The sequence below is a fragment of the Lepidochelys kempii genome, chromosome 4 (assembly GCF_965140265.1).
Source record: "Lepidochelys kempii isolate rLepKem1 chromosome 4, rLepKem1.hap2, whole genome shotgun sequence".
Taxonomy (NCBI): domain Eukaryota; kingdom Metazoa; phylum Chordata; order Testudines; family Cheloniidae; genus Lepidochelys; species Lepidochelys kempii.
Genome location: NC_133259.1, coordinates 95,630,173 through 95,647,111, shown reverse-complemented (window position 1 = coordinate 95,647,111; position 16,939 = coordinate 95,630,173). Strand labels below are relative to the sequence as shown.

General features: G+C 42.4%; 1 protein-coding gene across 9 annotated transcripts in view; it reads right to left on the bottom strand.

Annotated features, from left to right (window-relative positions):
* Window positions 1-16,939, bottom strand: part of APBB2 (amyloid beta precursor protein binding family B member 2) — a 318,929-nt gene that overhangs the window by 182,648 nt on the left and 119,342 nt on the right. For 5 of the 9 annotated variants that reach the window (XM_073342186.1, XM_073342194.1, XM_073342189.1 and 2 more), the window contains one exon: window positions 11,871-11,981. In XM_073342186.1, the coding sequence (XP_073198287.1) occupies window positions 11,871-11,916 (46 nt within the window). In that variant the 5' untranslated portion in view covers window positions 11,917-11,981. Of the gene's footprint in view, window positions 1-9,822; window positions 9,953-11,866; window positions 11,982-13,537; window positions 13,603-16,939 lie in introns of those variants that run through there. The other 4 variants (XM_073342192.1, XM_073342191.1, XM_073342188.1 and 1 more) reach the window with 4 other exon arrangements.

Genomic DNA, 16,939 nt, shown 5'->3' with positions numbered 1-16,939 from the left:
TATTGTTACCCTGAACTCCAATAAAAACTTATATACAAAGCTTTAAGTTATCAGTATGTCAGGCTGTTTTCACCACTATGTTTTCCATAAAGCCATAAATATATAAAAAGTATTTCAACAATAAAGTTACTGAGGCCAACATAAAAGGGCAATGGCAAAGGTAATGTTCATGAAGTGCAACATTTACAAACTGGATACCATCAGATTAGGCCCAACTTATATACTGGGAGTGGTTGGGTCATTACAAAACCTAAATTTAATTTCCCCAATACTAATTTCTCCCGACTGTTACTCACACCTTCTTGTCAACTGTCTGTAATGGGCCACTCTTTTACCACTTCAAAAGTTATTTTTCCTCCCTTGGTATCCTGCCGTTAATTGATTTATCTCCTTAGACTGACCTCACACTTGGTAAAGCAACCCCCATCCTTCCAGTATTTTCACTCCATGCATCTGATGAAGTGGATTCTAACCCACGAAAGCTTATGCCCAAATAAATATGTTAGTCTCTAAGGTGCCACAAGGACTCCTTGTTATTTTAGTTAAACTTGTTACTGTCAGTTCATTTAATACTGTCAGCTTCATTTTATGCAAGTTAAACCTCAAGTCTGCAATTCTTTACCTTCATTTAGGAAAACTGTTTCTTCTCTTCCAAAGACGAGGTGTTGCTGACTTGTGTTACAGCAATAATACATAGAAACTATATATACATCACATGCCTGATTTAAGAAATAATACCAGACATGATCTCATATCACGGGTAACAGTTTCAAAATAAGAGAAAAGAAGAATACCTAGCTCTTACATAGAACTTTTCACCAATAGATCTCAAAGCGTTTTACAAACAAGGTCAGTATCATTTCCGCATTTTACAAATGGGGAAACTGAGGCACAGAGAGATTAAATGACTTGCCCAACATCATCTAGCAAGCCAGTCGCAGAGCCAGGAATAGAACCCAGGTCTCCTGAGCACCAGTCTAATGCACTAGCCACTTGGCCACATTACCTAAATAATTTAGGAGCTTAAGTGCCATTGACTATACTTAAACCACTACAGTGACACAGCTGCAGCGCTGCAGCTGTGCCACTGTAGCTCTTCGGTGTAAGCTAGTGGTTTTCAACCTTTTTTCATTTGCGGACCCCTAAAAAATTTCAGATGGAGGTGCAGACCCCTTGAGAACTCTTATACACAGTCTGCAGATCCCCAGGGCTCCACGGACCACAGGCGGAAAACCACTGGAGTAGACATTAGTATGCCAACAGGAGGAGTTCTCCCACTGGTGTAGGTCAGTGGTTCTCAAACTGTGGGTTGGAACCCTAAAGTGGGTCGCGACCCCCTTTTAACAGGGTCGCCAGGGCTGGTTTAGACTTGCTGGGGTCCGGGTCCGAAGCCCAAGGGCTTCAGTGCTCGGCGTTGGAGCTCAAGTTACAGGCTCCCTGCCTGGGGCTGAGGCCCTTTGCCTTCAGCTTTGCTCCCCCTCTCCCCGCCCCCAGGCAGCAGGGCTTGAGGCCCCCCACCCAGGGCGGTGGGGCTCAAGCTGGCTCAGACTTCAGTGTCCCCTTCTGGGGTCATGAAGTAATTTTTGTTGTCAGAAGGGGCCACGGCGCAATGAAGTTTGAGAACCCTTGGTGTATGTAATCCACCTCCCGGAGTGGCGGTAGCTAGACCAACAGAAGAATTCTTCCATCAACCTAGCACTGCCTACAGCAGGGGGTCAGGTCGGTATAGCTACGTCTTTCTGGAGTGTGGATTTTTCACACCCCTGAGAGACGCAGCTATATTGATGTAAGTTCCTGATGCAGACCAGCCCTTAGGCTCCTAAGTCACCTAGGCACTTTTGAAAAATTTACCCTGAGGCTGTTTGAATTGTTTGGAGCAGAAGCACCTCTCTGTATCTCAATATTTTCTTTTCTCCATCTGAGCAAACTGATATTTGCAACTTTCCGGAAACAAATTTGAAAAAATGTCTCCAGAAGGTATGAATTATGCCAAAATTTTACGGCCTGGTTTGCATTTAGGCCTCTTTACTCTTCTCCAGTAGCATAAGGGAGCTTTAAAGTGGGCATCAATTACATTTTGTCAGCTCAGTATAAAAGATCCTTGGTGAAAGTGAAAATCAGGCCCTTAGAATAAATATTTTCTCACAGAATCTCAGAAAAATAAATGAGTCATTATGCTACTTGTAACAGGAGAAAGAGATAGAAAATATCTTTAGGCTTGTCTGCACAGTAAATTTTACCAGCATAATTATACCACTAGAACTATATGAATATAGCTCCCATGCGTACACTCTTATTCTGGAATAAAAATGCCGTTTTTTCTGTTTAGATTATGTTGCTTTGGACATGGTATAAACTAAAATGAAAAAAGCCACTCTTATTTCAGAATAAGTTTCCACACAGGAAGTTATACCAGTATAACTACAGCAGTACAATTATACCAGTAAAATTCTGCCAGTACATTTCCCCATGTAGACCAAGCCCTAACTGGCCTAGGGAGAGCGGTTGGCAAACTTCTAGGCTGTTCTATCAAGTCTCAGTTTTCATTGAAAATAAAAGGCTCTAGCATGTTATAGTTGTGAAGAAAACTTTCACAATGTAACCCCTAAGGACTTGTCTACACTTAAAACAGGCTGCGTTGCTGCAGCGCTTCAGTGAAGACATTACTCATGCCAACAGGAGGGGTGCTCCCAGCGGGGTAGATAATCCCCTTCACGGAGAGGTAGTAGCTAGGTTGACGGGAGAATTCTCCCAACACCGTAGGTCGGTTTAACCGCATCGCTCAGAGGTATGGATTTTTAACACCCCGAGCAACATAGTTATATCGATCTAATTTCTAACCCAAACCCTGGTCTACACTACAAACTTATGTCAGTATAACTACATCATTCAGGGGAAAACTGACATCCCTAAGTGACTCAGTTATACCGAGCTAACCCTTGGTGTAGACACTGCTATATCAACGAGAGGGCTTCTCCCGTTGACCTAGATACCATCTCTCGGGGAGGTGGAGTACCTACGCTGATGGTAGAAGCTCACCCGTCAGCATAGATAGGGTCTTCACTAAGCACTACAGCAGCACAGCTGCACCGGGGCAGCCCTGTCAGTGTAGACAAGCCCTAAGTGTAACTTACACAGCACATTCTGCTTGAGTTTGCAGAGCTTGAAACGTTGGGTAGGGTATGGGAAGGGGAATGCACTGGAGACATGGATTTACCATAACTGATGCTTGGAAGTGAAGCTGGTTCTTGTGGGGTAGGAGTTGTGGGGACAAACACCAGCAACCCATAAAAAGCAGAACAAGGAGAAGGAGCATGGGGGCACACAGAAGCACAAGGGGAAGTGGGGCAAATAACAGCACATGCAGGTATTTCCCTACACCTCCCCTAACTCCCCCATTGCCCCCCTCCAGCGGTCAAACCAACCAAGATGAAGAACATACCAGCATGCCATCTGAAGGTTCAAGTGGTGTATCTACATCCAAATAGCCTGAAGCACAAATACAGCGATCTACTGAAGAAACACTGTCTCCATAGCATAAAGGCAGTTCCCGATGTTTGTCAGTCAAACATTTCCCATTCATTGAAGTTACAAAAGATGGCTACTGGTGCACCTCTTGCAAAAAAGCTTATGAAGAAGGAAAGCTTCCCACTGCTACAACTGGTAAAACTGGAGAGCTTGGTTTGCCAGAACAATCAGCAAAGCCAATACTGACAAACTACGTGAAAAGGCTGCAAAACACCAAACCTCTGGACTACATCAACATGCAGAAAGCCTTGTAAGCCAGGTCATTGTCAAAGCCAGTTCTAGTACTTAATGAGGCTGTTAGGAATGCTGGAGACACCACACAGTTTATGAGAACAAATATGGCTGTCACATCGTACTTTCTTTTTAAGGAAGAGATACCAGAAACTATGAACTGGAGACCAATCTTAACTGCATTGTCACTTGTTAACCCTGAAATTGGACATTGGTTCTGAACAAGACTGGCAAATGATCACTATCTTTCTGCAAGAAACTAAACGGAGTGGTTAGAAGCATGTGGTGTAACAGTGAAAAATTCAGCATCAGTTGAAAAAGTGACGAACTCTCTCACCATATTCAAAAAATGTGCATACGTGGCTAATGAATGCATCAATGCAAATGGGTGTCAAGTATTATGTCACTGCATACTTTATCTATCTAAGCCAGTAGATGCATTTCTAGATGTTCAGGTTATAGAAACACATTGGTTGCATCTGTGACAACTCACATCTTAGAAGAGTTAAATGCTTGTAAACTGGACCTCAAACAGAAGGCTGTGCAGTTGCTGGAGATGCAAACTTCTCTGGAAGACATGGTACAACATGGAGTACAAGATTTTCTCAGAGAAAAGTGTAACCCGAACCTCTCCTATATACACTGCAAAGCCCATCTTAACTTCAGTATCCGGACAGATACTGGAGCAAATAATTAAAAAATCAATTTGCGAACACCTAGAAGATAAAGTGATAAGTAACAATGAGCATGGATTTGTCAAGAACAAAGCATTTCAAACCAACTTAATGGCTTTCTTTGACAGGGTAAGAAGCCTCGTGGATGGAGGGGAAGCAGTAGACATGGTATATCTTTACTTTAGTAAGGCTTTTGATACTGTCTCGCATGACCTTCTCATAAACAAACTTAGGAAATACAATGTAGATAGAGCTACTATAAGGTGGATGGAAAACTGGTTCCCAGAGAGTAGTTATCAGTGGTTCACAATCAAGCTGGAAGTGCACGCGGAATGGGGTCCTGCAGGGATTGGTCCTGAGTCTGGTTCTGTTCAATATTTTGTGACAGAGTCGGGTCAGATGGCTATAGGAGAGTAATGGAAGGCAGATATATTAGCCCCAGGTTAAGTAGGTCCCTTTTCCCTGGGTAAGGTAACAGGGAAGGTTCCAGAACAATCAGGAACCTTCTGAAGACAATTAAAACAGGCTGATTAGAACACCTGCAGCCAATCGAGAAGCTACTAGAATCAATTAAGGCAGGCTAATCAGGGCACCTGAGTTTAAAAAAGAGCTCACTTCAGTTTGTGGTGCGCATGTAAGGAGCTGGGAGCAAGAGGCGCTAGGAGCTGAGAGTGAGAACGCATACTCCTAGAGGACTGAGGAGTACAAGCGTTATCAGACACCAGGAGGAAGGTCCTATGGTGAGGATACAGAAGGTGTTGGGAGGATGCCATGGGGAAGTAGCCCAGGGAGTTGTTGCTGTTACACAGCTGTTCCGGGAGGCACTCTAGACAGCTGCATTCCACAGGGCCCTGGGCTGGAACTTGGAGTAGAGGGCGAGTCCGGGTTCCCCCCAAACCTCCCAACTCCTGGTCAGACACAGGAGGAGTTGACCTGGACTGTGGGTTCATGACAATGGCCAAACTGAGGGCTGCTGTGAAGCTCCAAGGCGAGCAAATCCGCCAATAAGTGCAAGACCCACCAAGGTAGAGGAGGAACTTTGTCACAATCTTCATCAATGATTTAGGTAATGGTAGATAGAGAGCACACTTATAATATCTGCAGATGATACCAAGCTGGGAGAGGTTACAAGTGCTTTGGAGCAGTGGTTCTCAACCAGCAAAACAATTTGGAATACAGACTAGACTATGTACTTCTGAATGTGTGTGCATAGGTGCTGGAAGTAGGAGTGTGGCACACCCTCTTGTTTGAAGTGGTTTCCATCATATACAGGGTTTACAGTTTTGTTCAATGGATTTCAGCAACCCCACTATAAATATTGTTCCAACACCTGTGTGTATGTGTGGTCACTATCCTTGCATGTACTCCTAGAGTCTCTAAATCTGAGACAAGTAGCAGAGGTGACTTTCACTTTCTTAAGCTTGAAACTGTAGCAACCAGAACCGAACCCATGGTGGTGTAAGATAACATAACTAAATTTATCCTAAATAAAATAAAAGGCTACATATTTTAAATTTAGAAAAAAAATTGAAAATATTTTTGAAACTAACCCACAAAAAATTGATTATGCAAAAGAGGTAGTTCAGAAGGAGTAGATTTCCTCATGCAGCTTTCTCCCAACAAAAGCAGCACAAGAGACGTCCTGTGCTGACTTTCAGTTCAGCAAGCTCAGTAATAGCAGTGGTAAACAGCGGCAGCAAGCTCATGTGGGGAGCACGAAACATTTTATTTCCTGTAGGTTGATAAAGATGCCTTGCACTGATTTTAATCAGGGTTATTGCCCTTTTAAATTCCAAATGAGTATAGATTAAATTCCAAATGAGTATAGAGTATAGTATAAAATTTAAAACCACTCTTGGAATCCAAACCTTGCCCAAATAAATTGAAATACATTTCAATTCACCTTTACACTAAAATTTAAGAGATGCAGATGTTTGTGTCTATTTGTACTTCAAGAATTTGTATTTTAAGCATATTTGGGTAATTCTACATTTGTTACTATTAGGCTCTAGAGAAGCTATTTGTAATTTAAGATGATTATAAGATTCCTTTTATACAAAACTTTTCACTAGTCTCCTCAAACTATCAATACTATATTTATGAAATAATTCAACGTATCTTGTAAATGGATTAATTATCATCTCTGCATGTACAGAATAAAAAGACTGAAGGGTTCCACATAGCACTAATATTACCACTTGTAGATTTTATTCATTTATAGAAAGGGATATATTTATTTACAAGCAACACAAAAGCCATGAAAATCAAGCTAACGGTTGGACTTTGCCCTTAAAAGTACGTTAAGTAAAAAATCATACAGTTAAAATTCTTCCCTTAGTTATGCCCAGCGTAGATCTGGAGTAACCACATCAACTTCAATGCAGTTATACTCATTTACGCCAACAAGAAGAAGAGAATTTGAGCCCATATTTTTAAAAGACATTGTTTTATCTGCTACTAACACCTTAATTTATTAAAACGGAAAGTTTTAGATCTCAAATGCCAGTCACTATTGCTGTTTCTTTATTGTGTGCACTTACCACAGACCAGACAATGAAAATATATTTCTGTGTCAATAGCTGAGTTATGTCTAAAGTAGAGCTGGACACAATTTTTTTTCATGAAAAAATGCATTTTGGGGGCCCAAAATTATTCTGAATAGTTTCAATTTGCAATTTTTTTTGAAAGAGTTGAAATGTTTCATTTCAAATTTTAATTTTAAAATGTTTCATTTTGACTTTATTTGAAATGGCAGTTCAATTTCAAATTTGTCTAATTAAAAGACAAACCAGCAAATCATCTGAGAAACATCCAAAACAGATTAATCGAAATGAAAAACTCAATTTTCGTGTGTGTGTGTGTGTGTGTGTGTGTGTGTGTGGTGTTTGTTTCGAGTTGATTGAAAATGTTTTGGTTGATTCAAAATGAACTGAAAAAAACAAAACAAAAAATCATAATATGGAACTGACTCAAAATGTTTCTGTCTATTCAAAATGTTTTTGAGATTGGATGCCAAAACTTTAAAAAAATTAATTTTGTTTTGAATCAAAACAGATTCCTCCCCCCATTTGGCCCTCAAAATTGGAAAAAAAAATTCACTCAGCTCTGTTTATTACCTTGATAGCTAAGCTCCAAAAAATCACACATACAAGTTTTTGGCATAACTGGAAAGAGAAGATAGATCTCCTGGCTCACAATTCTGTGCTTTCATAACAAGACTATCCTTCCCCAAAAGGTGTGGATGAAGGAAAGGGGAAATTGGGATCCATGCAAAGAGAGATGGGTATATCAGGACCTGTAGAGCTTGTCATTGTCTTCTTTAAAACCTTGGATGGAACCAACAATTTTTTTAAAAAAGGAAGGGCATAGCAGCCGTCTAGCTAGAAACAGTCTAACAGTCTAGCTAGAAAGACTGTTCTGAAATTTTAGCTCTGATAATGTTTGCAAAATGTCAAAGTAATCATTTTTCATCAAACACTGTTTCCTAAAAAGAGAGATTCTGACTGCCTCCCAAACCACTAACAAGCTTGAAAAATGGTCAGAGATTGTTTTCCCTTAGGTCAAATGATTCAGCAACAAGAAAAACAGCACCATCCTAGAAAAGTGATCTGTCAGGTCTCTGTGTTACACAAACTTCACTTTTCATATCTCAAAGCATTAGAGAATCACCTTTGAAAGTACTGTGTTTCAAACAGCAGCCTTGCTAGGCTGCCAGCAATTAATCTTTGCTTGTGGACAGTTCAGTTCAGGCACTGGGAAGAGTGCCTAGGGCAGAGGTGGGCAAACTACAGCCCACGGGCCACATCCGACCTGCAGGACCATCCTACCCAGCCTGTGAGCTCCCGGCCGGGGAGGCTAGCGCCCCGGCCCCTCCCCCGCAGCCTCAGCTCGCCACGCTGCCACTGCTCTGGGCGGCGGGGCTGCGAGCTCCTGCCGGGCAGCGCAGCTGGGAGAGCTGCCAGGTGTAGTGTATTAAATTGCTCCCCGTAGGAATGTGCTACTTACAGAGTACCAGGACTGGCAGCTGTAAGTGGTACACCATAAGTAGCACATTCCTACGGGGAGCAATTTAATACGCTATACCCAGGTAGGGAAGGCTGAGCCTCCCCAAACAGCCTGGCCCCCGCTCCTTATCCACCCTCTCCCACTTCCCGCCCTGAGTGCCCCCCTCAGAATCCCTAACCCATCCAACCCCCCCTGCTCCTTGTCCCCTGACTTCCCCCTCCCGGGGCACTGCCCACCCCCCCATGGGACCCCACCCCCATCCAATCCCCCCCTGGTTCCTGTCCTCTGACTGTCCTGACCCTTATCCACACCCCCGACCAGTGACAGGCCTCCCATGCCTATCCAACTGCCCCCTGCTCCCTGACCCGACTGCCCCCTGGAACCTCCTACCCCTTATCCAACCCCCCAGCTTCCCACCCCCTTACCTGCCACTCAGAGCACCAGGACTGGCAGCTGTAAGTAGTACACTGTAGGTAGCACATTCCTATGGGGAGCAATTTAATACACTACACCAGCCCTCCATACAGTTTCGGAACCCCGATGTGGCCCTCAGCCCTTGCCCACCCCTGGCCTAGGGGCTAGAGTGAAGGAGTTGGGGATTAGAAGGATTTCTGCTTGAGGTGAGAGATTGGAATCAGACACGCAATCTACTCAGACCAAACTCCTATGGCCCAGAGAAGAGCTGCATAGGAGGTTTGTCATACTGCCGTTCCTCTCTAGCCCTGCTTTTAGAGTCAGCTGGAGGCTGGAAAACATGGAAGGAAAGGAATGCTATTCAAGAGGAGCACGAGGGAAACAGCAACCAGAGGGAAACTGTGCTTCAATCTCCTAGGTCTTGTGAGAGTGGAAGCACAACTCCTCTCTCATTATCATGACTCAATTAAGAAAGCCCACTCCACGCACATCATGATTCTCCAAATTCGTCCCCTGCCACCCATCACCATTCTGTTCAGTTCCATTCCTCCCTGCCATCCCCACATCCCAATTCAACCCCATGGCCACCACTTGGTGGTTCAACTCCCTTCTCCACCCACATCTGTGCTCACTCCCTCAAACCCCACATACGTGATAACCCCTACTTCTCACAACCCCAGCACCCTCACAGCCCCAGTTTCCTCAAGGCTTCCCTCATAACCCTGATCCTCTCACCCTATACCACTGTGCACAGGCTAACTCCCTTCTCACGTCACACAGCTTGCCACGCAGTACGCAATGTCCCACACAATACCTCCTCACAGCCCCACTGTGACAGATCAGTATGTGTCTGCATGTCTATATCAATCTGCAACAACATTCTGATGCTTCAGTTATTTTTGACTGGAAACTGTGCTGTGGCTTCCATCTTGAGCTGGGACACTCAGGAGGTATTCGTAGAAATCCTTACCCCTAGCAGAGGGGCTCACAATGGGAAAGCCATCAAAATCCCTCAGCCTCAATGATGCTCCATTCAAATGGGTCCACCCAGAACAATGGGCCGGCTCCAGTCCAGGGGAACTAGTTTTCCCAGTTTAGACCTAGGGGAGGAAAGGAGGAAGGCTGGAGTTGAGCAACTGATCACCTGACTGACAGGGTTTTTGAAGCTGCTTGAGGGAGTGACCTGATAAGAGGAGATCAGAATTTTATTTAAGGGTCAGTCCTTCTTGAGTCTGGGCTGTCTCACCAGCCAGCCATTGGCTAACAGGAGAGCTGAACAGGAAGAGTAGAGTGTAAAAAGGTCCTGGGATCTTGAAGGACATTAACCCAAACGACTCTCGGAGTGATGACTGAAGGAGGTAGTTTTACGTACTGGTGTTTATTTTTTCTAGTTCTGTAACTCTTGTACTTTGCCTATGAGTAACTTGTGTATGCTTTAGCGATTCCTTTGCAAAGTCTGTGCTCTCTTGTTTTAACCGTCACAAGGTCCTTGAAAGGTTAAACAGTAAACGCAAGCACCCATGAGTGTGGAGCTCTGGGAATGAAATTCTTGAACTACTGTGGAGATGAGGGTCAACAGTGGCCTTGGGCCTATGGCAGCTGAACTATGGGTTCTACATCCCAAGAAAGGATATTAGACAGGTGGTCTGTACCCTAGGAGTGTGCCTGAAAAGCAAAACATAGAGGCTGGGTCTGGATGCTGCTCAGACTCAGTAGGCTTTAAAGCCCCTGGGATTCAAAGGCTTGGTCAATATAGCAGTCTGGTGCCCAGCCACAAGGGGGAGCTCAGCCAGGGTGTAACATTCCTCCGCATCCCCTCCAACTTCAGGTATCATCTCTGTATTACCTTCAAAACTAGATACTATTTTTCTGAAGAGTTTGTGTCATCTCTAATAGGCTATTTTAACAGATGTGTTTACAAAGACGGGACAGCTACCCTTCCTGAAATAATAAATGTAACTGACCTCTGGCCTGGATTTAACCTCTAGAAGCCTGGGGCCAAACTAAACTAAATTAATCTCCAAAACTAGAATCTCAGGCGATGATAGCAGGTGTACCAGGAGATGCAACAGTTAAAGTACCACCTGAATGGCTAATGAAATATTTCATCTCAATGTTTCAAAGTGAAACTATTATAAACGAAATAGTCTGCAAAGGCTCTGTACAGTAAAGAAAAAGTTATACTGTTTTAGCTTGGTGGCCTGAGGGATCAACAGATATGCATGGGAACTGACAGCAGTCATCTGAAGTTAGGGACTGTCACACAAGAGATATCACACTACCTCCTGGGAAGATAATTTCATGTACAATGTAATATAACAAGCCTGCAGGCTGAGAGATTAGCATTACCCAGACTGTTCAAGCTATTTATCAGTCTTCCAATCACATTAAAGGTGCGGGTGACAAACTTTAAAGAGTCTTTAAACTTTTTACTGAAAAGATTCCTTAATGAGAGATAAATTAATGGACGTCAGCTAAAATAAGCTAGATACCCATGAACTGCTTGTCAGCAGAGAAGACACAGAAGGAAGAAGTAAATATTTAACTCAAACAGAGAAAAAATGAATTAGTAAGACACAAAAAGCTTCATCTAAACTGGAAGACTTTAGCAATAGTACATAGCTTTGAAATGAGCTAAATTTTTTCAGGTTATGCTCCAGCAGTTTATTAATTTGAGGGTTTCTAGCACTTAAACTATGTCTTAGGCCCTAGACAGTGTGAATAAAAGAAAGTTGGAGATCTGGTGCAATAAGCCAAAGTTGAACAAGCCAGCCAGTACGTCATTTTTAAAGGTTCAGACATTACCTTTGCAGTTTGAACAAATCAACAGAGGTAATGCTGGTTATATAATTTGGGTATATAAATATCAGAAACATAGCATTGATAAGAATGCTTCAGTGCCCATTCTAAAGACTAGTTTGGAATTTACAAACGGTTTCAAAATAATGGGAGACAACTTAGCGCCTTTCAAAAGTGTAATAAAAATATGACAGATAACGAGACCAATCACATACATACATGAGCTGCTTGGACGATAGTGAGCCCCTGGGTACCGCCTGCCCATAGTGCCAGTCAGCACATTACCAGACGCTGTCAGCGGTTTTCAAAGTACACGATCGAAATATTTAACTGTGGGGGAAGAAAAGAACAAAACAAAAGTGAAGATTTAGTACAATGGCTGTATCGTTTTCATTAAAATGCTAAAGACCTCCACAAATTTAGGGTAACTATGTTTATAAATTATGTATAGTCATGTTGTCAGCAGAGATGACAGATTGCAAATTTATCATTAGTGCTCAGTCTCCATTAATAAGCATACATAAATTTTAAGGCAAACATCAATCGCACACAGCACCTTTTCACTGTAGCTTATTTTGATTGATGTCACAGACAGCGTAACCCTAAGTTTCACGAGAGTTTTGCGCACTTTGTTTAAAACTTGTGGTGCAGTTACGCTTAGTGACAATGATATCTTAATTCTGATAGAGCAATTTCTGAACAATAATAAAACTTTGCATTTAATTTCAAATTAGTTGAATATTTCAATAAAATTATGGAGTCTGTATTGGAATACCGCAGCTCTCTAAAAGATCAGAAAGAAGTTAGTCAAGCAGGAAAAGCAAAGCACAGACAAACGTTCATTTTGGAAAACAGAAATCTTGCCTCCAGTACTGCTGAGTCAAATGTTGCTGAAACTGACAAGTATTAATATAAAACCTTTCAGTCTATAAATATCAGGGGTTCTGGAACAATTTGTATAGTGGGGGTGCTGAGAGCCACTGAACCAAACTGTAAACCTTCTATATAATGGAAACCACTTCAAGACTGGGGGTGCAGTAGCACCCCCAGTTCTAGCACCTATGACGAATAAACCTCCCACAATAAATAAGAAGCCCCATTGCTTTGATCCTTAGCTCAAGATTTCCAACTCCTCCTCCATCTGTAGATACTCCTCTGTCTATCTGCATGTTCATCTCCCAAGATATCTGTCAATAACCACCTTCTCACAACTGTATAATTTAAAACCAGAAGAAAAAAAAAACCCCAACAAAAAAAACCTCTTTTCCCCCCTAAACTGTAGAACAGAATCCTGTTTTTCCGCCCTACTACGTCAGGAAAGCTTTTGCTGCTTCAGGCTGAAGCTACATGCACTTACTGATTTCCAAAGGATACCTTAAAAGGCAGCTTCGTTTAATGCATAGGGCACAGGACTAGGGCTGGGGAACCACTTTCACAAATCTCCACACATGTCAGCTCCCTAAGGAAATTTAATATCAATTACTTCCTTAATTAGATGAGCTTCCTTTGCTGAAGGTGCCTATCACAGTTCAGGGTTCCTCTCTATGGTCCCTTGACAACTTGAGGGCACGTAACTTTAGGCTCCTGACTCCTCAGCAGTCACCTCTTTTGGTTGGAGACTCATGTCTCTCCCTTCCTGAACAGGGTTTTTCCAGACTGCACAGTTCCCTGTCTACATTGTGATATCCCCAGCAAGCCAGACTGCCTAAACAGGCCAGCATCTGCACTTTGTTCTCTCTCCTCAGAGGTTATGAACAGCATAATTGCCTATAGTTTTAAGTTACCCCACAGCTTTTTCTGAACAAGCAAATTTATTCCTGAAGTGACAACATTACAGAGAGAACAAATTAAAACAATAAAAAAAGGACACATACGAATAAGCTTACCAGAGACCACCCCCCAACTCCAGAAGGGATTCTGGTAAGAGCCAGTCCTTCAAACATCACAAAGGGGTTTTTCTGTTGGTTACAAGTTCATAACAGCTTTTGCTCAGAACAAGCACACACACTAGGCAGATCAGCTTTTTTCTTTATATAGCCTTTCCTTTGATCTTCAGATCCTATAAACAGGTGATCAACAGACAACGGCCCCCTTCTCAGAGCATAGCTTCAAAAGGCTGGGTTGCATAAGGGGAAGGGAGGGCAGGAGTTCACATTCACCTCCCCCTAGATATTTCCTTGGAAATCTCCTTCACAGGTATTGTCCAAAAACACAGCTGTTGTCTGCCACATAGTGCCTACGGGAGGGGGCAGCGTGCAGAGCCTCCCTGGTTGCCCCTCCGCCTAGGAGCCAGACATGCCAGCCTGTTCCTGGGAGCCACACAGAGCCGGGTAGGAAGCCTGCCAGCCCCATGCCAACTGGACTTTTAGACACCTGGTAACCCTATCTACATGACGGCAAGAAAGAGTAAATCTTACTCTTTTATTTTTATATAATCTACTCCCAAAGAAAATGATCTTTATAACTATTCTTCAGCATGTTCTGCACTATAATGTAGTTTCCTCAACAAAAACCCCCTTTCATGTGCTTCAAAGATTTCTATGGCTTAACTGAACCAGCCGATTAATTCAAAAATTGATTTGCAATACAAGTCTTGAATTTCCCCCCATTACATCTGTAGACTTTATAAATGTTAGAAATAAAATCTCAGAGAGAGAGAGAGAGAGAGCGAGATTTAAAAACTACACAGACGTCACACAGCAGCCCATTGTATCAACTGTCAGAAGCAGCATAAGAGGGATGACAAAAGTAACCCTCTAATGGATGCCACCAGAGATGATGCATTAAAACATGTGGTTTGAAGCCTTTTATAATTTAATTGATGGTTTTGACATAACAGTTTGTGAATGGAAAAAACAGAATTCTTCTTCCTTTCCTAATCCATTAATAATTCTTTCCCCTTCCTCATAGGCGCAGCGTTCTGGTCTTTGGTAAGAAAAATAACCCACTCATGAAATGCCCACAGGTGATTATAACTGAATACAAGAGATGGTAATAGTCAACAGCTCTGCAGGGATTATTCTTTTTACTTTATACTTAATAAAGTTCTCTCGATACAGATGATTCTCTCCACACCCCCACCGTCATTATTTACAATTCTTTCGATGCCTTTAAAAAGAAACTTGCAGGGGCTTTGCGTAACGGATTGAAAATTGCAGAGTTTCTTTAGCTTTTATCAATAGATCCTTGTCCTATTCAGGAAAGCTGTAACTTTCTAAAACAATGCTACCTCCTAAATCATAACAAATATCCCTAAGCATTTTACAGCAGCAATACACTAGAGGTACTATTTTCTTTCCTTCCCCAGTGGCTGAAGCAGCATCACAGAGGCCCTCTGTACCCTGCTGTAATAACAGCTTTTAAAACATGCTTAAACTGTAGCACAGCTGAGCTAAACCAGAATGTAGTTTTCCTAACCACGTGGCCCCAAATGGGTCTAAACAATACTTAATTGGACTACTAATTGGAAAACTAGAGATCACAGCTGTGAACAAATATATACAGTGAACTCAATGGCAACAATAACATGTGTATTAAGACAGGACATGTATAGAGGATTCATTTGACTGTAATCGGAGATTTCACCAATTTTTATCTTAAAATGAAAACCGCACTGACTTGTTACAGTACCTCACAGAGCTAAATATATGTATGCTAAATAATAATGTATTAGAGAATGAATTGTCAAAATACAATTTATTCTTCAGTTTCTCCATTCAGTAACTGAGATTTTTGCACTTGGAGTTACCATCTTAATGATACTGCACTGTGCTTTCCAGCAGGGATATGCCTAGACTAGGATAAATGCTCTTTTATATATTAACTACCAGGTTTTAAAACTTCAGTATAAACAGGGGAAGTTGATTTTTACCATGTTAGCTGGTCAAGGTGACCACTAGAGGTTTACCTCAACCAGTGTAGCTTGAAATACAATTTGCCCTGTCTACATTAGGGTGCTAAAACATGTTAGTTAAAACATGATCGCTAACATGTTTAAAAAACAAAACACCTGTCCTAGTCTACACACCCATTAGGCTGATCAACACAGATTTGGACTGAAAACCTCCAATTGTCAAACGAGCCCAAGCAATTGTGTATGTACTGTTTTGCATGTACACATCTTAGGTGCACACGTGTGTCTGAGGTAGGCACAGGAGCCCCAAGAAGCACGCAGACTCAGTGGGACCTGCAAATCAAAGTCAGGCATTCACAATGTTACCAGTTCTAGGGCAGCAGTCTCCTGTTTTTTAATGGATTCTTGTTTATTATGCTTCAAACACTATTATAAAAAGCCTACGCAGGAGAGCAGAGTTGCAGCAGAAGCGGTGGTTCGATGATGACGGTTAGCAGTCCTACTGCACCATCTGCTGAAAGCAGTATGGCATCCACACGGAAAAAAGGCGCAAAACGATTGTCTGCCATTGCTTTCACAGAGGGAGGGGAGACTGACAACATGTACCCAAACCACCCACGACAATGTTTTTGTCCCATCAGGCATTGGGAGCTCAACCCAGTATTCCAGTGGGCAGTGGAGACTGCAGGAACTGTGGAATAGCTACCCACAGTGCAACGCTCCATAAGTCAATGCTAGCCACGGTACTGTGGATGCACTCCGCCGACTTAATGCACTTAGTGGGGACACACACGATCGACTGTATAAAATCGCTTCCTAAAAAATCGACTTCTATAAATTCGACCTAATTTCGTAGTGTAGACATACGCTTATACTTCTCTGTAAACAGATATAATTGTTAGAGTATCCTTTATTACAGCTCTTCTTTAAGGAGTGTGCTGCTTTTGTTCTGGATGCCGAAATAATTATTTTCTCACCTTTCATGATGACCTTATCTTGGCTCTCTGGAAAGTAAGTAAATATTTTCAGGGAATGATGTTGATAGTAGTCATGCAACATAAGCAAGTACAGCAGACAACCGAAACATACATAATGCATATCATTTTATCCTGGCTATGGAGGTGAGCGCCTGAAGGCAGTATGCACTTCACCTGAGTGCCAGTGTGTTACTAACAGCCTCAGTGACCAAGCAATCCACCACCAGTCATCACAGATAATGAGGATATAAATCAGCTTGACAGGAATTCTTCCCCCTCAGACACATTTAAGTTGGTGCTATCATTGCTACTTCAAATCTTGTCCTCTTCATAAGCAGTTTCCTTTACATGCTCCCAGCTTATCATTGCAGCTTTCTTATTTCTTCATTCCTCATTACATTTTTCATGGCAGCTGCAAGAGCATTTAATTCCACTTCCACGGCCTCACAACGTTTGAT